This window comes from Lucilia sericata, unplaced genomic scaffold (genome assembly GCF_015586225.1).
Source record: "Lucilia sericata isolate MDLA Ls3-8-SP2 unplaced genomic scaffold, ASM1558622v1 Contig000865F_arrow, whole genome shotgun sequence".
NCBI lineage: Eukaryota > Metazoa > Arthropoda > Insecta > Diptera > Calliphoridae > Lucilia > Lucilia sericata.
In genome coordinates, this window is record NW_023994856.1 from 1 (window position 1) to 26,380 (window position 26,380).

Genomic DNA, 26,380 nt, shown 5'->3' on the forward strand with positions numbered 1-26,380 from the left:
CACTCCGTCCAATGGATTTATGGACACATCCAGTTGAAGTAGCTCAATTTATATATTATAGTTTTAATTATAGTTTTAGCTGATACAACAACAACATATTTTAGAAGACATTAAAATTCTGTGGAAGGGTAGTAGTCAGATGTATCGATACTTTAAAAGACCAATCTCCCGAAACGAGCTACGAGCTTGCAGGGAGTCATTCCTATTAATTTTCCTATGGAAACAAATTGACATGATGGTCATTTAAGAACAACATGTAGTCCATGTATAATTCGGAACAAATCTTAATTTATGGCAATCTTAGTCTACTTAAATTTACGACGTTAAATATTCAGGAGTTAGTGGATAAACGGCTGTACGGTGGCGGTACAGATGGTGACTGGTAGACGGACTTTAATTTTTATTAAAGGAACAGAAAATAAATAGCAATAACTTTGACGAAATCTCTCAGTTAGGGTGAAGATTTCTACTCCAGCTACGATTTGTCGATTGTCGGCTAAAGAGAATTCGGCGGCAATAAGAATATAATCGGCAATTCAACAGGAGCTCTATATGAATGCGGAAGGTCTTGATTTCGTCTAAGAATATAGTCGGGAAATTTACACGCGATTAAGAAGTATTCGGGAGCTCTTGATCTCGAATAAAATACAAATGTAAAAAAACCTGGTAAACTATGTACACTAAGTCAAGAAGAATACGGGAGCTTCTGATTTCGGCTAGGTGTACGAATAAAATACATTCAGCGAAACTGCACGAAATCAAGAAGAACTCGGGAATTCTTAATTTCGTATGGACTACAATATAGTCGGACCTACATCAGTGAGTAGTATTAAAAAAAATTGGATTATTTTTAAGAATAAAGCATTTAAGTTGGTTTTTGCCTTAATTTCCAAATAAAAAATTATTTTCCGATAGAGGTGTTTACGGGGGAAAGGGTAGATTTAAGCTTATAAATGTTTGTAGAAGGTTTTACATTAACATTGTGCAAATTTCACCATGATACTAGTATTTGTATTATTATTCAAGTCATTTTCTGAAGGGACTCTGTATGGGCTCTAGAGTTAAATGAGGACGGTCAATAAGAAAATATGCAGTATTTTTAGACTTATTCTATATAAGACCAGTACCAGACTACAAAAGATAGGCAGGACAATCATTGGTCAAGAAATGGACTACATAGTACGTGTATTGAATTTTAATAGATTGTTTAATACCGACAAGTAGTGATTGGGCCGCGAACACTGTCCTAAGTGATGACATGATCTCAACCTATACTGATGATTCAACGACAGAAAGAGGCACTGACTCTTGAATTTTCTCCGAAAAACTGGATCTTATGTTGTCTCTTCGACAACCTGACATCGGCACTGTTCTTTAGGCAGAGATATATGCCAACGATACGGTCCCGAGAAAAATCCGGGAACTGAATCTTGAAAATTTCACTATACATATTTACTTGTACATCCTGGCATCAATCAAGGCTCTTAATTTCAACGTTATTAAGTCGAAATGTTTTCTCAATTGTATCCAATCTTTGGCACAACTGACACAACATCACATTGAGTTGATATGGATTCCAGGACATGAGGACATCCGGGGAAATTAAATATCTAATGAATGCGCAACGTAAGGGTCGTCCCTAGACTCTTGCGCATTCCTTTGGTGACCATATCGAAATTAATGGATGACTGGGCTTTAAGTAAGACGGAACTCAGGTGTTCAAATATCACCACTTGTAGAATATCAAGACTACTCTGACAAAGGATAGGACTAGGACTCTCTTGTCTTTTAGTAAGAACACGATTATTATTACTGGGTACTTTATGATTGAACATATGTCGGAACGAATAGAACTGTAGAAGTTGTTTGAATGAGTAAGAAAGGAAATCGATGCAACACCTTTTATGTGACACCTTACAAGAGCTCATACTACTCTATCTTGGTAGATCTCTTTTCCATAATCTGTCTCAGAGTTAATATGATCGGATTTATTAGAAATGCCGGCGGGTTTTCACGGGGAAAGCAGAAAACACATAGGTAACGAAATTAGGTAGGGAAACCATTATCTATATATATATAAAAGAGTAGCGTTACTGACTGACTGATTCATAATCGCACAGCCCAAACGTCTGAACCTAGAATCATGAAATTTTTAAAGTGGATGATCCACTAAGGAGGGATTTTTGGAAATTTGTATATTTACGGTTAAAAAGGGGAAAAAAACGGGTAAACCAGGGTTTCTTAATTATCTTACACAATATTAGTGATACAAGAAAAATTTTAAATGCACCTGTATCTACTCTTAAAATGAGCAGATGGGTGTCTGGCACTTTTTTGAAATTCGTACTTTTAAGGGGCAAAAATGTGTAATAAAGATGATTTTGGTACCTTTTTTGGCCCTTTATAACTTTTGAAATAATTAACATAATCAAATTTTTATAAATATTTTGGATACATCTCCCAAAATTATTGTTTCGTACTTTTTTAAAATTCAGTCCTTTTTGGGTGTAAAAGGGAGAAAACTGTATTTATGGTACTTTTTTAGCACATTAAGAAAACTTTTTCGGTTTATTGAATTATTCCTATTAAATTACGGACTAACTCTGTAATATTTATTGTAATAAAATTTTTGCTATTTCACTGGGGAAAAAAGTACCAAAATGGGAAAAAACGGGAAATTTAATTTTATTCAAACTCATTGAGCCAATTTTTATAAAATTTGAAAAAGTAGTTTATTTACTCACACAAAATAAGCTATTGGTATATTATTTTAGAATTCGAGTACGAAGTAGTGCTGTAACATTCTACTACTTTTCACTACTCGATACTACTCAATACTTTTCATTTGGGTACTCAATACTACTCGATACTTTTTATACCCTAAATATAAAATATTAAGTTCTCTTCAATTCCCTATATACGCGTAAATGTCCTGAACTATATATAATTTCTCAAACAAAATTCAGTACATTAACATGAATCGTTTGGGAGGTATTCCAAAAAAGTTGTCCTTTCCCATATAATGCCATACAACGAAATTAGGAACAACATTGTTTGAATTTACTCTACCACATTTGCTCCAAGACTTCATAAACAAACTCTCTATGAATTTTATTAATGAAGATTAATCCAATCTCATAGTTGGTGTAGGGTATCATATGGTCGGGCATGCCCGACTATAATTTCTCACTTGTTAAAATTTAAAAACGTGGTATTTTTCTGTTTATTCGCTTTTTATTATAAAAAATAAATAAATTAGAAAAGTTAACTTTTATTTCAACGTTAACGAATTAAAAAAATAAATTAATTTAAAAATTTGTACTCTGAGTGTGTGCCAAACGTAACATTCTACTAGTAACAATTTACTACAAAAAGTAAATGTTTGACATTTATGCATTAATACAATTTCACTAGCTCATTGGTCTACATATATTTTTGACAAATAAAATAAAAATTTTGAGAACTAAAAAATAAATAATTCAAATTAATATATAAATTCAAAATTTGTTCTAGAATTATATGTAAAAAATCAATATAGCATACACAAAGTGAATGTGGTGTATGTCACAATTTACTTTAGGTAAGAGAGATTTCATTTGGCACGGAAGAATTGAAAATTTTCCTCACCATAAGAAAGATTGGATTGAAGAAGCTTTGTGTTTGTTAGAAATCATTGAAATGTAAAAATAATAATTTTTCAACATTTTCACTTTTTAGTGAATTGCGCCTTTCTGTCAGGATCTGACCAGCTTTTGAAAACACTCTTTCACTAGGGACTGACGTTGCCACAATGGCCAAATATTTGTTAGCAAGTTTAGCTAAAAAGGGATATTTATTTTCATTAATTTTCCACCATTCCAAAGGGCACTTTTTTCTTTCAAGTGTGGGCTCATTTATATATTTTTCCAATTCAGCACATGCTTTTTTGATATTATTCTTATTTGCATTTGATTCTTTGTCAAAGTCATCCCAAATAGATTTTTCACTTAAAACCTCCTCCAATAAATTGTCTAATTCAATTTCTTCATGTGTGTCCATCTCTTCCAAAAGGATATTAATTTTAGATTTACAAATATTTAAAGCATTTTCATCAGTAAATGATTTTAATTTGAATCGAGGATCTAGAAAGCTTGAAACTGAATATATTTCATTAGTTTCACACATATGAAAACGTCTGTTTATATTTGCGGAAAGCTTTTCTATGAATATTTTACATTTCTCATTTGATTCGCCGCTTTTTGTTTTTATTAAAAAAGACTGCAATCTTTGTATCATAATCAGAACCTTAGAAATTGTTGTGTATGTTTCACCACTCATTTCGATGGTAATTTCATTAAACGGTTGTAGAATAATTATTATTCTTTTAATTATACACCACTCTTCTAAAGAAGGTAGTATGGTAGGATTATGTAAAATTGCTACAGCAGCTTCTAACGGTTCTTGGTTTTTCACAAATCTTTCTAGCATGTGCAATGTGGAGTTCCATCTTGTTGGAGTGGAATTTATCATTTTTAAATCAGTTTTCCCCATTTGATTTTGAATTTCTTTCAACTTATTACTGGCTTTCGTACTTCGATGAAAGTATTCCACAGCGACTTTACACTTCACTATAATTTCATTTATTTCACTAATTTTTAATGCATCCGTCACCACTAAATGCAGGTTGTGTGCCAGGCACGATAAATGAGTCCAATCAGTCTTTTTAATAGCAGCTACTATATTGGCAGCATTATCCGATAGAACACAAGTAATTTTTGAATCCATACCCCATTCTTGTAATACTTGGCAAATTTCATCTTTAAGATTTTGAGCCGTATGATCTTTCATTGTTTTAAAACAACTTATAAAGACCGTTTTTTGTTTCCAGTCAGGAGAAATGAAGTGGGCAGTAATTGAAATGTAGGATTCATTTGATATAGATGTCCACCCATCGGTTGTTATACATATGTTATCAATGTCTCTTAACATATGTTTAACTTCCAATAAACGCTTATCATAAACTTTTGGCAATAAAGACTTTGTAAGAGTGATTCGGTTGGGCAATTTGTAATCTGGATTTAAAGCTTTTGTAAATTCTTGAAATCCAATATTTTCAACAATTGATAAGGGCCGGAGATCAATGGTAATCATCTGCAAGAGTGCATTATGTATTTTCTCTTCCATTGCTTTGGACATACGGATTCTTATATTGTAATCATCAAGTTTCATTTGTTTGTTGCTAGTAGATGGTGTTTCTAAAAAATATTTCATATGAACTCAGATTCCAAAAAATGGTTTGGCCAAATCTTACCGTCATCAGAATCTTCATGATGATTTCTAACTTTTTTAAGTGAAACAGTTGGATGTTGCGAATATAAGTGCTTCCGCAGATTTGAGGATCCTCCACCTACAAAGTAATCAAAATAATGAATGCTTTTTTGGTAGACACAACCTTACCTTTATAGGAGATAACTCTTTTACAAATGTTGCACTTAGCACTTTCTGAATTTATTTCGGTAAAATGAGACCAGACATCGCTCCTCTTCTGCGACATTTTAATTTTTTGTATAAATTGTTTTTATTTTTTAAGTTTTTTTACAAGTTTCTTTACAAATTTTTATTTTGATTTGACATTTTTTTTGTTAAAAAAAATTGTATATTTAGCAGAGTTGCATTTTTATACTATAGCCGTTAAATTTAAACAGATTATGTTGTACTTATTTAACTCAAAAGTATTGAGTAGTTACCTTTTAGTATTGAGTACCCAAAAATTAAGGTAAATACTCGATACTCGATACCCACTACTCAATACTTTAACAGCACTAGTACGAAGTCCTATATAGGACCAAATTCGATAAATTGTTTGGTACTTTTTGAAGGCACTATTTTTCTGGAACAAATGAATGCAGATTTGAATCGTTTGAATTTTATCTGTGATATATAGATTTAAATACGGAACATTTTGTAAACTTAATTCTCGAAGAAGTATATTTCTAAGCGAAAAGGGGAAACATTGTACTCTTTTTATAAGTACTTTCCACTTAGGTAAATTTTATTCCACTTTTGGTAGTTTTTCTTCCTTCAAATGATACTCTATGTATGTTCTTTAATATGAACTCAAAACACATGATTATTAAACATACACGGTCCTCATTAAATAAGATTCTTTAAGAGACAACTTTTTAGTACTTTTTATCTCATAAATTGTACTTTTTTAATTTTCTAAAATATTCAACCTAGGAATATTAATTTTAACATACATGGTCTTGACTGAATAATATTCTGTAAGTGGGAACTATTTGGTACTTTTCTATTCTTCAAATGGTACCTTTTAGATTCTTTATAATGGTTAACCGGAACACACGGTCCTTATTAAATGAGAATTTATTGAGAGAGATTTTTGTACTTTTTCGTTTTTCCGATGGTACTTTTTGATATTTTTGCGATATTGAACATAGATATTGAAAATAAAATTTAAAATGTAGGGACCTTAGTGAATGAGTATCTACTGAAAGGGACTTTTGGTACTTTTTCATTTATCAAATTATAGTTTTTAATTGTATATAATATTGAACACAGAAACATAAAATTTTTTATTAAATGATGATCTATTAGAGGTATTTTATGGTACTTTTTTTCAAATATTACTTTCAAAATTTTCTATAATGTGGAAGCTAAATGAATGAAACTAAAAATACAAGCTTCTTACTGAATGCGAATTTAATCACGTGATATTGAACGTATAAAACTGAAACATTAAAAAAATGTTTAATCTATTTTGATTTTCTATAAAAGTAAACAAAATTTTGAATGTATTTAATTTAAGTTAGGGTAGCGAAGCACCCAGGGTATGCTAGTATTTTATGTATAAGCTCTCAACATAAGTGAATGGTAATTCTAAGGGTATCACAACTTACTAACTAGCGAGCAGCCCACATAACCTAACCTAACCTTTCTTATTGTAAATAACGTCGAAACAATAATAAAGCAGTTATAAACTTTAAAGATAAGAAAGGAAATCAAAATAACGATTTTTTAGGAGTCACGTTATTATCGTCAAATATTTGATAGGTGTGAATATAGTTTCCCAAATAATAAAACCATTTTTTTTAATTCTCATTCAAATTAAAAATTTGAAACATTTATTAAAATTGTTTTAAAATTTTATTCTATAATAAAAATATGCATAGTATGTGTGTGTGTGTGTAGGTGTTTGTAGAGGAAGTGTAGGTGCGCGTATATTAGAAATGTATTATTAGATATTTTGAAAAAAATAAAATTAACTTGATTTTTTTAATGGCTTTCATTCAAACTATTTATTTAAACATACGAATACATTTACAAATTTATTATAATTTACAATATACATACATAAGGGGTATAATTAAAATTATACTAAAAAAAACAATATTTATTATTTAAAGATAAATATTACACAGACATACAGAGTAGTAGACATTTTGCAAATACTATACATCTTCAACATTTTTTTAAATGTTGAAGAAGTATAGGGAGAAGGTGAAGTTGGAAAAAAAACGCTTACATGGGGGGGGGATGGTTAGGTAAAAGGAGAATAGGAGTTGTTAATTATAAAATTAAGTGGAAACACTAAGATATTAGGGTTTTGAGTATTATCAAGAATGAAATTATAAAAGTGTTACAAAATGAGATTTTCTTTTTTTTTTGTAAGAATAGAGATTGTGTTTTGAGATTAAATGTTAATATAACAAAATTCTTTCTTCTTTTTTTTGAGGGGGGAAAAGGCAGTTGTTTTTTTTAATTAAGTGTTTAATTTATGGTAATTTAAGCGTTTTTTTTAATGAGTGTGTTTAATTTTTTTTGGGATTTTTTTTTTGTTTTAAATAATGAAGCCATGAAGCGTTTGAGTTACATATGTATATTTTTCGTATATTTTTTTTTTCTATATATTGTGGGAAATTGTTTGCTATAAAAATTATAGTAAATTGTACTTTTCTTTGATATGGCAGTTGTTTAGAATTTTTATTTCATTCCTATAAATTATTTACTATTTGAATTTGTTTTTTTTTTTTTAATATTTTCTATAAACCAAAACATATTTTATGGTTATATTCATGGCTCTTAATTACATAATTTTTTTTTATAATTATTATAAAAAAAAGAAATACTTTTAATTGTCACTTTCTTCTTAAATATACTAAATTATTTGTTTTCTTTTTTTTTTAATAAAAATTTCTTTGAACACAGATTAATTCGTTAGTATAGAAATTTCAAAATTATTTTTTAAAAAATAATTAAAATTAATACTTGTTTTTTTTTAATTATCAAGAAATTATTTTTTTATACACTAGACTGTCTGCAATTTTTGAAAGAATTTATTTAAATCAGTTTATGAATTTTTTAAAACTATTTTCCAAAAAGGTACTTTTTTGAAATTTTTTTGAAATCAATTTTTTGAAAAATGTTAATGTTCTAAAAACTTTTTAAAAAGTCTTAAAACTGAAAATTTAATGGTTTTTGGCAAAACTACTTTTCTTCAAAAAGTACTTTTCAAAAGAGTACTTTTTTGCAAAACAGTTTGCTTGAAGTAGCATCCGCCAAAACTAATTTTATCAAGAATTTTAGCTAAAATACTTTTAGCGAAAACAACTTTTTTCCGAAAAGTACTTTACAAAAAAGTACTTTTTTATAAAACTGTTTGATTCTCAAGCAATTTTTTTGAATTTCAGCAAAAATATTAAATAAGTTTTATAAAAATCTCGTAAAAATGTTATAACAACCTTTAAAAAGTCTTAAAACTGAAATTCAAGTGTTTTTGCACAAAAGTACTATTTCTCAAAAAGTACTTTTCAAAAGGTACTTTTTCAAATAAAAGTACTTTTTTTAAACAATTTGTTTTTTAGCAAGAATTTTAGCAAAAAAAACTTTTTCCAAAAATTACTTTACAAAAAGGTACTTTTTTATAAAACTGTTTGATTCTCAAGCAAATTTTTTGAATTTAAAAAAGTACTTTTACGGGTTTTTTTTATCAAGTATTTTAACAAAAATACTTTTAGCTAAAAATACTTTTTTTCTAAAAAGCACTTTAAAAAAGTACTTTTTTAGAAAACTGTTTGATTTTTGGAATTTTTGTGTTTTTTTGACAAAAGTTTAGTGTACTTTTCAAAAGGTACTTTTTCCGAAAAAGTACTTTTTTCCAAACGGTTTGTTTTTTATCAAGAATTTTAACAAAAATATTTTTAGCAAAAAAAAACTTTTTTTCAAAAAGTACTTAAAAAAGTACTTTTTTAGAAAACTGTTTGAATTTTAGTAAAAATATTAAATAGATTTTATAAAAATTTTTCCAAAAAACTTTAAAAAAGTCTTAAAACTGAAATTTAAGAGTTTTCTGAAAAAAAGTTTTTGTTTCCAAAAAGTACTTTTTAAAAGGTAGTTTTTCCGAAAAAAGTACTTTTTTCAAAACGTTTTGTTCTTTATCAAGAATTTTAACAAAAATATTTTTAGCAAGAAAAAAAATTTGCAAAAAGTATTTTACAAAAAGGTACTTTTTAGAAAAAGGCAAAATTTTTTTAAAATTGTAAATCAATAAATTTTTTTGAATTTTAGCAAACATTTTAAAAAAATCTCTGTAAAAATGTTATAAAAACTTTTTAAAAAGTTTTAAAACTGAAATATAAGAAATTTTAACAAAAAGTACTTTTCAAAAGATACTTTTTTAATTTTTTTGTTTGAATTTTAGCAAAAATATTAAATAAATTTTATAAAAAAAATTTCCAAAAATGTTTCAAAAACGTTTTAAAAAGATTAACAACTGAAACTTAAGAGTTTTTTGACAAAAGTTTTTGTTTCTAAAAAGTACTTTTTAAAAGGTACTTTTTCAAAAAAGTACTTTTTTTTCGAAATTAATTGTTTTAAGCAGGAGAACTTAAAGAAACAATAATTTTACCAATTCTATTAAAAATATTTAATAAATTTGCAAAAAATTAAAAATTTATAAAAAAGAGCTTTAAAAGCATTTTTAAAATTATATGTTTAAAAAGGTACTTTTATACAAAAAATTTTAAATGATTTTTGCTAAAAAACTTTAATTTCCTGTAAAACATACAAAAGTTTAAAAAAAGTTCCTTTTTGAATTTGCTTTAAAGTTACTTTTCACATAATTTTTCGCTCTTTTTTCAGCACAAACTGATTTAAATTCTCTTCCTTTTTCCGAGACAGTCTAATGTGTTTATAAATTTGTTATTTTTTTTTAATTATTATTACAATTAAACAATATAAATGTATTTAGCTAAATATTTAAATAAAAAAAATATTTATTTTTAAGTTAAAAGTAAAATTAATATTAAGATTAAAAGTAAAATAATATAAATATATAAAAGTTGATAAAATTCAACTTTAAAGGTGTTTTAAAAATACAAAATAAATTAAAGTTAGAGATGAAAAAAGAGTTCGCTTAAACACTCTTACTAAATCTCGCTCTTTTGCTTAAGAGTTAGAGTTATGGTTACGGTAAATGAGTAAAAATTGCTCTTCGTTTTATTGCTGCTTAGTGGTTGCTTTCAATATAGTTGCCATTTTGCTAAATTATTGCTTGCTAGTTTGTTTTAGCGTTTTTTAGCAGGATTTTTTTTTTAGAAATCTTGTTATTATTTTTCTATAAGTCTCTTAGTTCTTTTTTTCCAACAAAAAAACCCAAAAAGTTCAGAGCCTTATATTTCTTTTAGTATAATATTTCTAGGCCTTTTAAACTCATTTTTTTAAGTTCGTTTTTGTTTTCATATTTTTGGATTAAATCACATTTATATATATATATATTTTTTTTGAAATTTCTTTTCGTGGTAGTTTGTGTACTTGAGAGTGTTTAATAAAAGTGTGTTGTGTTGTTTTTGTTGATATTTTTTTTGTTTTCATCAAAAATCCCTAAAAGTCTTTGGCATTACAAGGATTTCTCTCTTTTTCTCAGTTTAAAAGTGGTTGTGGGTGTGTTTGTGTTAATAAGAGTTTTGTGTTATAAAAAGTATTAAACTATAAAAGAATCCTTACAAAAGACCAAAAGGAACTTTTTGTTATCAAGGAATAAATGCATAAAATACAATTTCGACAACGTTTTTCATGGTTGGTTGTGGCGCCAAAGCGCAAAAAACAGGTCGAAAACAGCAGTTTTAGCACCAAAACAAATACAAAATTTGTAAAAGAAAACCGCCTTTTTGAGAGGCTGAGTTTTTGTCAACGGCAGACTTGGCATCACACGTTTAAGTAGAGGGCAGAATTGGAACCTATTCGACAGCCACCACACCAGCCGCCACATAAAGCACGATGAGATATTAAGGAATTCTGCAAAAAACCAAAAAAAAAAAAAAATACCAACAAAATTAATAAAAATAATTTTAATACCTTAAAGAACCACTTACCGAGGGTGACTCTTTCATAACCACATGATGACCTATGGGTTCCCATATAGTACCATGTCTCAGTCTAAAACCAGTATGTTCTAAATTTATCGAAAAACCCCCCTGAGGACATTGTTTACGCCGATTGTAACAGTCACCCGCCGAACCATATGGCTGCGGTCTTCCTATGCTCTCGGCAAAGGTGAAATCACTTTCAAATACCCTTAAGGTGGCAATATCAATGCGTATTTTCTTAAACGTTGTACGTCCCGAATCTAAAGTATCATCACGATATTCACGATGCACTGAATCGGGTGGACACAAGTCGGGGTTGGTTATCTTATAATCGTAATAAATCGAATAATTTTCCGTAGAATTTAAGGTAACAAATTCTTGTGGTGAGTTATGCATATTATGACAGTATATTCTCTTGGGTACACTTCTCACATAGATCGTATATTCACCATCGGCATAGACATTATGGAAGCGGCGCAAATCATAACATGATGAGGGATAACATGTGCGTGGTGGCGGACATTTTTCTCGTATAATCTTGTCTTTGGTGGGGCAAGGTATCCGTTCACGTCTGGAATCGTAGCATAGCATACGTCGTCGCCGATAACCTTCACAGTTACACTGGGGAAATTAAAATTTTCATTAAAATGTGTTTTGTTTAAAGGGTTCAATTTATAAGATTGTTTTTTTACTACATTCGAGAAGCTAAAAGCTATAAATTACAGCGTAGTTTGACAGCTAAGTTTGGAAATGATACTAATCTAGTCACTAAAACATTAACTACTTAATATAGTACAGTAGGAAAAAAAACATTCACATGTGTGGGATTGTAGAGGGTTTATGTACTGAAACAAGCACTGAAAAAAGTGTAGATCATCTGTGTAGTTTACAAGTTCAAAAGTTTTTTAAAAAATTTCTTAAAATGTTTCATTATAAATTCCTCTTTATTGGAGTCCTGCAAGATCTATTTTGGCCCAACAAATCATTGTGTAATTCAACTAGACTTTAAGTCTATCTAATACGTTCTCTTTTTCTGATCTTAAAAAAGATCAGAAGCTGAATTACCGCATAAATTATCGAAGAAGCTATCGTATATAAAATCCATTTCGATATCAAAATTAAGCTAAAATTTTCTAGATTTCTTGATCGCTATAGAATGCCAACCTCTTGAAATGGATAAATACGATCAGTTTTGCACGATCACGTATCCGTTGATAAGAAAAAAGTAATATTTTAAGAGAAAAGCAAGAAAAACCTCTTGGTCTATATATCATCGGTAAAGATTTTAGCTGAACCATGAAAGCTGAAATTAAAAAATCCAGTTCCGTTTGAATATAATATATCCTACATTTTCGGAGGTTGGCCTCTGATATCGGTGCTATTATGAACTGATCTTTAAAAAAATGCTAAAATATAATTTTTCTTGATTTCAAATTTAATCTTTTTTGAGATCTATGCTCAATTATGGACCGACTGTGAATAAGCCTAAAACTTATAAGGGCTTTGGCCAATAATGGACACAGGGCAACAATTTTTTTAAAAAGTCGAAAAGTACTAAAGTTTGAAATTGGGTAATTTTTGATACGAAGAATCTGTTATTTATAAAATCAGTTATTATATCTGAAAGTAGAATCTATGGATATTTAACTGAAGTTTTGATATCTGTTATATCTTCTTCTTTCTTCGAGATATCTTATTTTTATTTTAATACATAAATATTTTAACAATTTGTTGTATGGGGGCAGTTGGTTAATATGGGTCTATCCTTATAAATTTTGATAGGGGGACATTAAAGTTATTTCTGTGAATTTTCACCTTCAAGTTATTTTCTGAAGGGGACTTTCTATAGAGGCTAGGGTCAAATGAGGCCCCATCGTTAAGAAAACTATAAAACTAAGATTTGCCGATTTTTGTAGAGATTCTACTACATTAAACATAATTATAAGATCAAAAGCCCTATTCGGGGGGTACGGTTGTGTAGGGGCTTGGACCGACTTTAACCATTTTCAATAGGCTTCTTCCTTGAAAGAATAGCATGTAGCAAATGTCATCAAATTATCTTGAAAATTGCGGCCTGAAGGGTACGCTTAATCGACTCAGAAAGTGATTCTGAACCGATTGGTATACTTTAAGGTGGGTGTAGGATCAATATTTTTGGGTGTTACAAACATCAGCACTAACGCATAATATAAAAACCCAATATTGCCTTTGTTTTGAAGCATAATTTATAACGGACCATATATGTATATATGTTTATATGAGAGCCATGCCTAAATATGAACCGATCCGAGAAAAGTGTTTTATTTGGCGTTATAAATGTTTTATATTTCAAAAGATGTATGTCGATATCCATTTATATACATTTGAGGGGGCATAATGTACCGATTCCAATCCATTAGAAACATTTGCTTAATCCTTACTACAAAGGCCGACAAATTCGTAATCCAGATTCTAAAGTATACTTTTCTAAAGAATTGATTCTAGATATCGTGTTCTGCCCATTTTTGTTTGAAAACTAGTTTCGAAGGTAAAGATTAAAAAAAAACTAATCGGTAAAAGAATTGGATTTTGAATAGTTATATAGAAATACAAGCGACTCCATAATAAGTCGCTAAGTATAGAAAGGTGAAAATGCACTAGATAAAGTACGGGTATATGTAATCGTACCAGAATTCAATTTGAAAATATAATAGGCCTACAACATGTGTTCATTAGAGAGTTCTTTCCGATAACTGATCTACATAAAGTGTATCTTAAGACTAGGCTAATCAGTCTTTTTATTTATAAAAGTAATAAATATACAATAACACTTATAAATTAAATAAATTATTATAAAAAAATAAAAATTTCTAATACATATATCTTAAAAAAACCCGCCCCCTTTTAACAGGAGTAAAAATTCTCCGAAAAAAACTTAGTTAAAGGGAACCCCTAATCGCTTTCAAATAATAAATAAAAGATCAATTTAAAAAAAAATAATTAAATAAAGCGTATAAAAAAGAGTATGTAGTATATAAAAAACAGGAATTAAAATTTCAAATTAATCTTCTCTTACACTGGACATAATTTTATATTCGCGTTTAACGCAATTATTGCAAATCTTTTTCACGGGCGGCTTATTCGCTGCATCACAGTACGTATGATTGATGGGATTACCCAAGACGGACTCACAGTAAACGGAACGTGACTGATACTCTTCACTGCAATCGGCCGGACATTGAGTCCAATTCGAAACGGACCATTTGCAACCCACTTTACAGGGTTTGTGCATGCGTTTGGGTTTCGGCATCTTTAAGTGGCGACAATAAGATGGATCAATGAATTCCCGACGTTTGGGGGCGCCCTTAATTTCTGGCTTATAGACACGGGCACAATGCATTTCCTTGCGTCGAGTGCCATTGCCGCATTGAACGGAACACTGGACGGATGTTGTATTGAGAAGTAGTACAAAGTATATGAATAGGGATTTTGTGTGTATTGGTGAAAATAGTAGTAGTAGTATAGTAGTGATGGGAAAAAAGTAATGATAGAGTAATTAGTAATATGATATTAAGTTTTATATTTATGTTCTTAAGAAATTGAATTAAATTTTACTATTATGTTGAAGTTAGGGATTATTAGGACTGAACTTACATTCGACCAATTGGATACATATTTAATGGTACAGCATTTTCTGCGGCTTATGGGCTTTTTGTCTAAAGGACAACCATAACCTTGGGGACTACGACAAATAACCGTACGATTCTTTTCACATTTGTCATCACATTTGCCCCAATCATGGGCCCACCAGTTGTTGGGTATATTACGGGCAGGTTTCTAAAAGTTGTTTTTGAACAAATTGTAAACGTGTATATAAAAAATATATAAGTGGTTCCACTTACCATTAAAGGAAATTCGGTAGTACTGGTGGTGGTAGAGGTAAAGGAAGAACAGGGCTCTAGATTACAGACTCGTGTAGTTTCCCGATAATTGGCTTTGTTTTTCAAATTACAATATTCATCTCTAACAAAAGTTTGATTCAAATAACAGGCCACACTACGAGTCTGTACTCCATAACCACAAGAACGGGAGCACTAAAAACAAAAATATATACCAATTAATATATATTTTTTAATAGATGTAACATTTTTCATCAACTTACCGTCATCCAATCCGTATATTTCCAACAACCTTCTCTACATTCCTCATGGGTTTTGATTTCGAATTTCGAACTACAATATTTCAAATCAACAATATTTGAACGCTGCATATCGGGAAATGTTTGTATGCAGTGATGCGTTTTTTCACGAGTACCCAACATGCCACACGAAGCCGAACATTCCGAAATACTGGTGACATTTAAACTATATCAAATATAGAACCAGAATGAAATCATTATTTTTTTATTATTATTTTGAAATCGTTTAAAACTTACGTTAAAATACAATCGGTATTACAATCTCTATATTCAGTGGGTGGTTTAGCATGTATATCACAGAATTGTGGGGCCACTTTTAGAGCTTGTGTAGTGCTAACACACACCGGCATACGATGCATGCTGCCGTGACACAAAGCATCACAAGTACTCCACTGTTGCATTTCCCAGCGATAGATTTCAATTTCAGGCTCCACATAATTCGTTTTATCGATGGTATAGGAGTAAGTCATCAGTAAAGTGTCATTATCCTTTTGTGAACTTGTGATCATGGAAATGATCTAAGCAAAAAAAATCGATATTATTGAAAATTTCCCCCAATAATATTGAAAATATTTTACCTCTACTATCATGTCACGTTTCAGTTTTCTGGTATAGGTGGTATTGACCCTTTCTACAAAACTTTTAGAACCATTATAGTCATAAGCTACACCTGCATAAAAGCTTACATTGGGAAAGGCGGTTATAATATTGGCTCCATTTAGTAATGAATTGCCTTGATCATCACGTAATACAATATAGTTTTCATCATGATAACCCGGCTGTTCGATCACTATATTAGAGGCACCTGAAAAAGAAGAGAAACAACAAATTCTTATTACAAAATTCACCAAAGTGAAATTACTATATGTTAACTTTTATTAAATACTGTATAAATTAAAAGATCATTGCTTATAGACATGATTAAAACAATACTACCTTTTTAACCTCAAACTAATCATATAGTTAATAGATTTGCTAATTTAAGTACCAGCAACAAGTGACAGCACTAAACAACAACTTAACTTTATGCATAATTAATTAATATTAAAATAATATTGTTAATAATAATAAAAAAACAACTGATCGAGTTGGCAATATTAAATAATCAAATAAATTAAATAGTAAACGACATGACTAAATCACTTCAAATGTCTATGAAGGCGCCAAATATTAAATTTAAATAAATAAATAAAAAACTAATAAAATGTTTAAAAATACACAACTAAACTTAAGAAACAAAAGTTCAAGTGTATACAACTGTCAATTTAAAACTAAATGTAGCGCCATATAAAACAATAACAACAATGACTAAAATAACAGCAGCAGCGTTAAAATGAACTGATAATGACAATAATGATAACAAGTAAGTAAGTACGATTACTAAAGGTGGGGGTACATTACCCTTTAATCAGACAGACAGACAGATACATTTAGAAATTTGTCTATGAATGAATTTTTCTTATTTCTATCTCAAATAGATGGAATACAGTGGGTTAGATGGGGACAAATACACATCTGTAATAAAATATTTTCAACAATAGTATCTAACATCCCAGCAAAAGTTTCATTACCAGACAAGGGCCTCAACCATAAGTCGCGTAGCATGAAACAATATGAATCCTGTTAAGATGACAACAGCATCGAAAATTTCCCTGAAGTAAAAGGTCTACTAAATCTGTACTAGTCTCCTGTCAGGCAAAGGAGTCTTTTCCGATCGTTCACCAACTACATCAGTTCCGTTCTCAGATCATAAAAAGACGATCTACGTAATGACAGGCAACTACCAAGTGACAACCTGAGAATTCTCCAACCTATGCTGGTGCCCTACCACGCGAAGAGTAAAAGATACTCAACGGGTTCAGGAATCCAGCATATGTTGCTCTGTCACATCACCAAGTGTCATCTGTTGAGATGGCAACAGCACCGGAGGGAAAATCCAGATATATATGTGATTGGATATATCAGTCCTTAAACCAATATTCTCTCTCAGAGATTTTGGGTTTAAACCACAACCACAACGTGGATCCCGAAGGAACCACAACCAACTGACCAGGCAGGACAAGTCAGCACCTTTTTGCTGAGCTCTTAATGGGTTTTAGTTTCGATTTTCGAATAAATCATGAATATTTTGATCGTTGCATATCGGTAAATGTTGGGTATAAGCGAAGCTATGAGTAACACATTGACCATATCTCTAGAAACATTGCTACATAATCCACCAATCGAAACGTACATATGTAAGATAAAGAGGCGTTGCTTGCAGCAGTGTATACTAAACATATTAGACTTTTGCACATAAACGTCAAACGTACCCGACCAGAAAGAGAAATCGTCGGAAATTGAGAGACTTCGAAGCTAAAAATATAACCATGTTCCATGAAACATTACAACTGACAGGGAATTAGTTGCTACAAGTACGGCTGAGAGATCTAACTGGCATGAGGATCTTCACTGAAATACCAGAAATTTAAATATATCAACGTCTTTTAGATCACAACATTACCTTCCAGGAGAAAGTCCATGCTATTAATAAATGAATAAAATGGCCTGAACTAAATATGGTTCAGATAGACTTTAATATAAGTTTTTTCTTATATTATAAGTTTTTTTCCTCTCACTGTCCCACTGTTTTGATAATTTATGCGATAAGGAAGTTGCCACCCCAATTAAAACATGTGTAGAACATTTGATTTGAAATTATTTATAATAAATTATATGATATCAATGATTTGCAATTAGTGATAAAGATTCTTTTTTTTTCAGATGGCAAAAGAATTTGTAAATAGTTAAGATGCAATTTTTTTATTAATAAATATTTAATTGTTGTTATTGTTGTTTTTATATGACAATCACGCATGTAGGCAAACACACCTTAAAAATCATTTTGAAGTGTTAAATATCAACGGTTCTGGTATATTAATGGCATGAATAATAAAACAGAATGTTTTTTTAGAAATTATTTTTAATGCAGGGAGAATGTTTTATTTAATTATTTTACAATGTAGAATTTTTTGTGCAATAGGAATATTAATAATTTCGGACACAGTTAAAGAAAGATATTGAATTTTTATTTTTTTGAAATTTTACAGTGACTACGAAAGGACTATAGAAGAGATTATAGAGGCAAGTCTATAGTCTAGTCTATAGTCTAGTCTATAGTCAGTCTATAGTCTAGTCTATAGTCTAGTCTATAGTCTAGTCTATAGTCTAGTCTATAGTCTAGTCTATAGTCTAGTCATAGTCTAGTCTATAGTCTAGTCTATAGTCTAGTCTATAGTCATAGTCTATAGTCTAGTCTATAGTCTAGTCTATAGTCTAGTCTATAGTCTAGTCTATAGTCTAGTCTATAGTCTAGTATATGTCTAGTCTATAGTCTAGTCTATGTCTAGTCTATAGTCTAGTATAGTCTAGTCTATAGTATAGATATAGTATAGTATATAGTCAGCTATAGTCTAGTCTATAGTCTAGTCTATAGTCTAGTCTATAGTCTAGTCTATAGTCTAGTCTATAGTCTAGTCTATAGTCTAGTCTATAGTCTAGTCTATAGTCTAGTCTATAGTCTAGTCTATAGTCTAGTCTATAGTCTAGTCTAGTAGTCTATAGTCTATCTATAGTCTAGTCTATAGTCTAGTCTATAGTCTAGTCTATAGTCTAGTCTATAGTCTAGTCTATAGTCTAGTCTATAGTCTAGTCTATAGTCTAGTCAGTCTATAGTCTAGTCTATAGTCTAGTATATAGTCTAGTCTATAGTTAGTCTATAGTCTAGTCTATGTAGTCTATAGTCTATCTATAGTCTAGTCTATAGTCTAGTCTATAGTCTAGTCTATAGTCTAGTCTATAGTCTAGTCTATAGTCTAGTCTATAGTCTAGCTAAGTCTAGTCTATAGTCTAGTCTATAGTCTAGTCTATAGTCTAGTCTATAGTCTAGTCTATAGTCTAGTCTATAGTCTAGTCTATAGTCTAGTCTATAGTCTAGCTATAGTCTGTCTATAGTCTAGTCTATAGTCTAGTCTATCGTCTAGTCTATAGTCTAGTCTATAGTCTAGTCTATAGTCTAGTCTATAGTCTAGTCTATAGTCTAGTCTATAGTCTAGTCTATAGTCTAGTCTATAGTCTAGTGTATAGTCTAGTGTATAGTCTAGTCTAGTCTATAGTCTAGTCTATAGTCTAGTGTATAGTCTAGTCTATAGTCTAGTCTATAGTCTAGTCTATAGTCTAGTCTATAGTCTAGTCTATAGTCTAGTCTATAGTCTAGTCTATAGTCTAGTCTATAGTCTAGTCTATAGTCTAGTCTATAGTCTAGTCTATAGTCTAGTCTATAGTCTAGTCTATAGTCTAGTCTATAGTCTAGTCTATAGTCTAGTCTATAGTCTAGTCTATAGTCTAGTCTATAGTCTAGTCTATAGTCTAGTCTATAGTCTAGTCTATAGTCTAGTCTATAGTCTAGTCTATAGTCTAGTCTATAGTCTAGTCTATAGTCTAGTCTATAGTCTAGTCTATAGTCTAGTCTATAGTCGAGTCTATAGTTTAGTCTATTTTTATTTACAGGATTTTTCAATTGAAAACATAACAGTGTAAATATTACAAATATTTATGTCCAAGTATGTTTCTTCAACTATTAAATCATTTTGGTTTTTTGTTATTTTTAAACAAAAAATTATGGAAAATGATGTAAACAATGAATGTTTACATTAAATATGCGAAAAACGTTTAATTTTTCCTCACACATCATTTGAATATTAATGCGCGAAAAATGAATTTACTTAATAATTCTATAGCTCGCTGTTACGTTGCTGCTGGCTCTTCATATTCTACATTATGTATTTTGATTATTAATAATATTAGCAGTATCATAAAAAAACAATAATAATAAAACAATTAAAATGTCTAAAAAGTAGAGTTTGTTGTGGTGAATAAATAAATGCTGGCAAAACATCAGAAATAATGTCATGACAACGTCAGACAGACAGACATTCAGCCAAATATAGAGTGACTGTCAAGCTAGAAACAAGACAGACTAAGTACTTACCTTTTGGTATTGTGGTGACATGATAATAATAGGTTTTAGATTTGGGCACTTTATACAAGTCGGAGACATAAAAATTGCCGGTAAAATCTTCACATGTATCGTTACGTCCTTCACAAATGCCACACTTATCTGAAAGTACAAAAATAAAATACATTAAAAGAAATTTAAGAAAAATGTTTCTTATTTTTTTTTTTTAAATTATCTTATGCAGGCGTAATTTATGTTTTATTTTTAAGTAAGAAATGCTTTCTTTTTAATGGCAAACCATTATTATTTTTTTTGTGCAAAATTTCTTTAATTTTTAATTGTTTATTTTGTTCTTTGATTTTTTGAGTGACATTGACATGTTTGTCATCGTCATCATCATCATCATATCTTGATCCTCTAAACATTTAGACATTATTATCATCATCAGCTCATGCTGTTCATCGTCATAAATCATTTGCCACAACTTTGTATGATTCATTATTTCTTTCATTTTATGTTTTTTTCTTTAACTTTTTTTGAATATACCATGTGTGAGATTTTGTGGCTTATTTTCTTCTTTTTCTTAAAAAACATTAATTTAAACATATTGTATTCACTCATTTACTCACCTAATTTTGCAATAGAATTGAGTTCGTTGTCACAGCCAGCCGGCCGGCAAATACCATTGACACATTTGTCAAAACTATCGAATGAACATGTGGTACCATCGATGACTTTCTCGGAGAGACGAAAATAGACAGCATTACCTTCAACACGACAATATAAATTGCATTTATCGTTGGATGACACTAGAAAGACATGAGGAGAAAGAAAAGTGGGAGGTACAATTTGTGTTAGATTTTAGGTTTGAATTTTTAATCACAAAGTAAGAACGATTTCACTAAATATTACTACAATTAACATTAATGGAAGTGACGACGACTTTATGGCTGACTACAGCAAGTACTACAGACTAAGGAGTACATAGGTTATTATGACAAATATTGCGACTACGAAACCGACTTTGGCACCGCCTACTATAGTCTAGTCTAGTTTTTAGTCTAATATATAGTTTATTCTTTAGAACAGTCTATAGTTTCTTCTAGTCGATAGTCTAATATATAATCAAGAGTACAATTAATTCTATAGTTTAGTCTTTATTCTAGTATTAGTCTAATATATAGTCGTGTCTATAATCTCGGCTATAGTCTAGTCTATAGTCTAATCTATAGGTTATTCTATAGTCTAGTTTAGAGTTTATTATTTAGTCAAGTCTATAATCTAGTCTATAGTCCAGTCTATAGTATAGTCTATAGTCTAGTCTATAGTCTAGTCTATAGTCTAGTCTATAGTCTAGTCTATAGTCTAGTCTATAGTCTAGTCTATAGTCTAGTCTATAGTCTAGTCTATAGTCTAGTCTATAGTCTAGTCTATAGTCTAATCTATAGTTTATTCTATAGTCTAGTTTAGAGTTTATTAGTTAGTCAAGTCTATAATCTAGTCTATAGTCTAGTCTAGTCTAGTCTAGTCTAGTCTAGTCTAGTCTATAGTCTAGTCTATAGTCTAGTCTATAGTCTAGTCTATAGTCTAGTCTATAGTCTAGTCTATAGTCTAGTCTATAGTCTAGTCTATAGTCTAGTCTATAGTCTAGTCTATAGTCTAGTCTATAGTCTAGTCTATAGTCTAGTCTATAGTCTAGTCTATAGTCTAGTCTATAGTCTAGTCTATAGTCTAGTCTATAGTCTAGTCTATAGTCTAGTCTATAGTCTAGTCTATAGTCTAGTCTATAGTCTAGTCTATAGTCTAGTCTATAGTCTAGTCTATAGTCTAGTCTATAGTCTAGTCTATAGTCTAGTCTATAGTCTAGTCTATAGTCTAGTCTATAGTCTAGTCTATAGTCTAGTCTATAGTCTAGTCTATAGTCTAGTCTATAGTCTAGTCTATAGTCTAGTCTATAGTCTAGTCTATAGTCTAGTCTATAGTCTAGTCTATAGTCTAGTCTATAGTCTAGTCTATAGTCTAGTCTATAGTCTAGTCTATAGTCTAGTCTATAGTCTAGTCTATAGTCTAGTCTATAGTCTAGTCTATAGTCTAGTCTATAGTCTAGTCTATAGTCTAGTCTATAGTCTAGTCTATAGTCTAGTCTATAGTCTAGTCTATAGTCTAGTCTATAGTCTAGTCTATAGTCTAGTCTATAGTCTAGTCTATAGTCTAGTCTATAGTCTAGTCTATAGTCTAGTCTATAGTCTAGTCTATAGTCTAGTCTATAGTCTAGTCTATAGTCTAGTCTATAGTCTAGTCTATAGTCTAGTCTATAGTCTAGTCTATAGTCTAGTCTATAGTCTAGTCTATAGTCTAGTCTATAGTCTAGTCTAGTCTAGTCTAGTCTATAGTCTAGTCTAGTCTAGTCTAGTCTAGTCTAGTCTATAGTCTAGTCTAGTCTATAGTCTAGTCTAGTCTAGTCTATAGTCTAGTCTAGTCTATAGTCTAGTCTAGTCTATAGTCTAGTCTAGTCTATAGTCTAGTCTAGTCTAGTCTAGTCTAGTAGTCTATAGTCTAGTCTATAGTCTAGTTAGTCTCTAGTCTAGTCTAGTCTAGTCTAGTCTATGTCTAGTCTAGTCTAGTCTAGGTCTATAGTCTAGTCTAGTCTATAGTCTAGTCTATAGTCTAGTTTATAGTCTAGTCTAGTCTAGGTCTAGTCTAGTCTATAGTCTAGTTATAGTCTAGTTTATAGTCTAGTCTATAGTCTAGTCTATAGTCTAGTCTATAGTCTAGTCTATAGTCTAGTTAATAGGTCTAGTCTATAGTCTAGTCTATAGTCTAGTCATAGTCTAGTCTATAGTCTAGTCTCTAGTAGTTCTAGTATTATAGTCTTAGTATTAGTTCTAGTCTCTATAGCTCTAGTCTATAGTCTAGTCTATAAGCCTAGTCTATAGTCTAGTCTAATAGGACTATTCTACTTCTAGTCTATAGTCTAGTCTATAGTCTAGGCTATGTTAGTCTATAGTCTAGTCTAGTCTATAGTCTAGTCTATAGTCTAGTCTATAGTCTAGTCTATAGTCTAGTCTATAGTCTAGTCTATAGTCTAGTCTATAGTCTAGTCTATAGTCTAGTCTATAGTCTAGTCTATAGTCTAGTCTATAGTCTAGTCTATAGTCTAGTCTATAGTCTAGTCTATAGTCTAGTCTATAGTCTAGTCTAGTCTAGTCTAGTCTAGTCTAGTCTAGTCTAGTCTAGTCTAGTCTAGTCTATTCTAGTCTAGTCTAGTCTAGTCTAGTCTAGTCTAGTCCAGTCTAGTCTAGTCTATAGTCTAGTCTAGTCTGTAGTCTGTAGTCTATAGGCTATGGTCTATAGTCTATAATCTATAGGCTACAGTCTATAGTCTATAGCCTAGTCTAGTCTAGTCTAGTCTATAGTATAGTGGGACAGTTAGATTGACAGTTTAATTGAGTATGACAATGATGGAACTGTTACAAATAACTATGACAAAGGGCTGTGATTATATTAAAGTAGCGAATACTATGATTATGATTTTTAAATGACAATGGTATAATGATGATGACGATTTCTATGAAATGACAATGTCAGTGAAAATGACAGCTGCAATCATTGTAACAAAACTGAATCAATATTATGAAGAGTCCCTTATCGCTAAAAATTTGATACTAAACTCCTTTAAAAAGAATAAAAAAGTGAAAATGTCCCAACTTACATCCATATTTAGGTATCCACTTCGTATGCGGTCCAATGCCGCCAATGCCAAAATCTCTGCCGTTCATCTGATAACACTGCTGCTCACGAGCATCCATCGAGCCGGGAGGACAATTATGTGTATTACAAGAACGATATTTCTTGCGTGCACCCGTGCAATATTTACCACCATTTTTGGGCAGGGGATTATTGCACTCCCTACGACTCTCCTGTACACCACCGCCACACGTTAAACTACACTGGCTCCAAGGACTCCAGGGTCCCCAGCCACCATTAACTAACTTACGAACATGACCTTCACGTGGCAAACATTCACCTTTTTGACACCAATAACGATTGTTGTTGCAGGGTGTACCATCGGCCCAGGGTAAATTACTGGAACGACAAGTGGCATTTGTATCGTTTGCCTTACACCACAAACGTTTGCAATCGGTTTCGATGTGACAATAGCGCGATTGATTGCCATGTATTAGCTTGCATTGATGATCGAGAGAATAGATTTCACCGGGTAGTCGGGTATTGTAGTTGCGTATGAATTTGGTGGGTGTGTCTTCGAGGCAGGTGACATCTTCTTTTCTGTGGGGCGTTAGAGATAAAGGAAATATAATTAAAAGTCATAATTTGGAAATGTCAGTCATTCAGTGTTTAACTTACTCTAAAAATTCTGAAACATAATGTCGCGAACAATCTGACCAGGACCAGGGATGTATATCATCACCCATTACACTGGACATGATATGAAGTTTTCTTTTAACTCCCGGTTTATTGAATTGTTTGCAACGATCATCATCATCATGTGGCATATTTAATCTAAGGAATGGTTAGAAGACAGGTTTAAATGAATGCGCAGAAATACAATGTTCAGATTCTAACTGGATCTTAAAAGCAGTGATGGTCAACTCAAGACGTAAAAATTTGTGTTTTTTTGAGCTGTTCGAAGAAATCTTTGCAGCATGTTCTTAAGATATAATTATATTACTTCGATGAAGATTTTTGTTCATGTATATCTATGCACGCTTACAAAGATTTTGCAAAACTGCCCATAGCTGCTTTTGATCTCTCGTATGTTAATTGTTTAGTTTTTTCTGTTTAAATACTTACATGTGACCCAATTCGTGTGCTATCGTAAAGGCTGCTGGTAAACCATTATCTTGCACTATGGAGCAGGATTTTCTTTTGCACACTGTACCTAATTCAGCTAAACCTAAAGTATCACATTTGGTTTCACGTTCTTTACGACAAATTTGATCTCTGAAAGGATAGACAGAATATTTACGATCATTTTTTCATTTGAAGATAGGTTCTCATTAAGTTGTCTATTTATTAAAAATTTTAATTGAAATTTAAATTTAAAGAAAATTACTTGATTAATTTATTTTAATGATCATTTATTTAAATTTTAGGCCATATTTATTAATATGAACTTGTTTGTTTTTGTTGTTTATTATTTTCTTGTTTAAAAATTTCATAAATCTATTGAAGGTAAACCATGTCAATATTTTTATTGCACACATGTAAGTGCTCAGTAAATCCACTCCCAATATCAATAATTTCAGCTGTTTTACTTTAAACACCTCCCTAACCCCAACACCCCACCCAAATGATTACTCACCTTGTTATTAACATTGCCGTATCATAATGATAACCATGTTTCTCCACATGCGAACAAAATTCTTTCAATGTTTGCGAGGCCGTTGCTTGGCCACTTCTTCTACGCGATCGTTTAAACTCATTCAAGACCAAAATGTTTGCAACCGAAATATAAATGGAATTACCAATACTCGCATCGGCAAATATATTCGAAACAATCGATATCAAGGTCAAAATGTACGATGTCAAATCGTCTTTATGAAATTCTTTCATTGTACGATCGACAGCAACCAACAGTTCAATGGTGAATAGATTGCGATCGTAGTCGCGTTTCTTACGATGCAATTTGGGCAAGAGACTCTGTTCGATTTCTTCTAAATCGAGTTCAAGAGCGGAGACAGCATGTCTGGCATTGCGTCTTGAGTGACGCCATATTTTGTGTAAAATCTCAGACGTTGCGGAGGTATTGAATGAATCGTATGTTTGATTATTGACCGGTTGTATAAGCAGCGAGCCGAAACTGGTCTTAATGTAACCAGTCTG

At 30.9% G+C, this 26,380-nt stretch overlaps 2 protein-coding genes across 6 annotated transcripts in view; both read right to left on the reverse strand.

The window, feature by feature from the left end:
- Window positions 1–3,781: 3,781 nt before the first annotated feature.
- Window positions 3,782–5,533, reverse strand: LOC119608657 (E3 SUMO-protein ligase ZBED1-like; the record flags this gene model as incomplete). The annotated part of the gene is made up of 3 exons (XM_037963159.1): window positions 5,437–5,533; window positions 5,291–5,386; window positions 3,782–5,234 (listed from the first exon to the last, which is right to left on the reverse strand). Coding segments are annotated over exons 1-3 (1,646 nt in total), but the record flags the coding sequence as incomplete, so codon positions are not given.
- A 4,474-nt stretch (window positions 5,534–10,007) lies between these two features.
- Window positions 10,008–26,380, reverse strand: part of LOC119608658 (A disintegrin and metalloproteinase with thrombospondin motifs 9) — a 185,412-nt gene continuing 169,039 nt past the window's right edge. For 4 of the 5 annotated variants that reach the window (XM_037963160.1, XM_037963161.1, XM_037963163.1 and 1 more), the window contains 14 exons: window positions 25,860–26,377; window positions 25,349–25,498; window positions 24,902–25,057; window positions 24,249–24,823; window positions 21,166–21,345; window positions 20,570–20,698; window positions 16,119–16,345; window positions 15,778–16,058; window positions 15,505–15,706; window positions 15,245–15,436; window positions 14,997–15,179; window positions 14,419–14,781; window positions 11,370–11,984; window positions 10,008–11,292 (listed from right to left, as the gene is read on the reverse strand). In XM_037963160.1, coding sequence (XP_037819088.1) covers window positions 11,203–11,292; window positions 11,370–11,984; window positions 14,419–14,781; window positions 14,997–15,179; window positions 15,245–15,436; window positions 15,505–15,706; window positions 15,778–16,058; window positions 16,119–16,345; window positions 20,570–20,698; window positions 21,166–21,345; window positions 24,249–24,823; window positions 24,902–25,057; window positions 25,349–25,498; window positions 25,860–26,377 — 3,861 coding nt within the window. In that variant the 3' untranslated portion in view covers window positions 10,008–11,202. The remainder of the gene's footprint in view (window positions 11,293–11,369; window positions 11,985–14,418; window positions 14,782–14,996; window positions 15,180–15,244; window positions 15,437–15,504; window positions 15,707–15,777; window positions 16,059–16,118; window positions 16,346–20,569; window positions 20,699–21,165; window positions 21,346–24,248; window positions 24,824–24,901; window positions 25,058–25,348; window positions 25,499–25,859; window positions 26,378–26,380) is intronic. The other variant, XM_037963162.1, reaches the window with a different exon arrangement.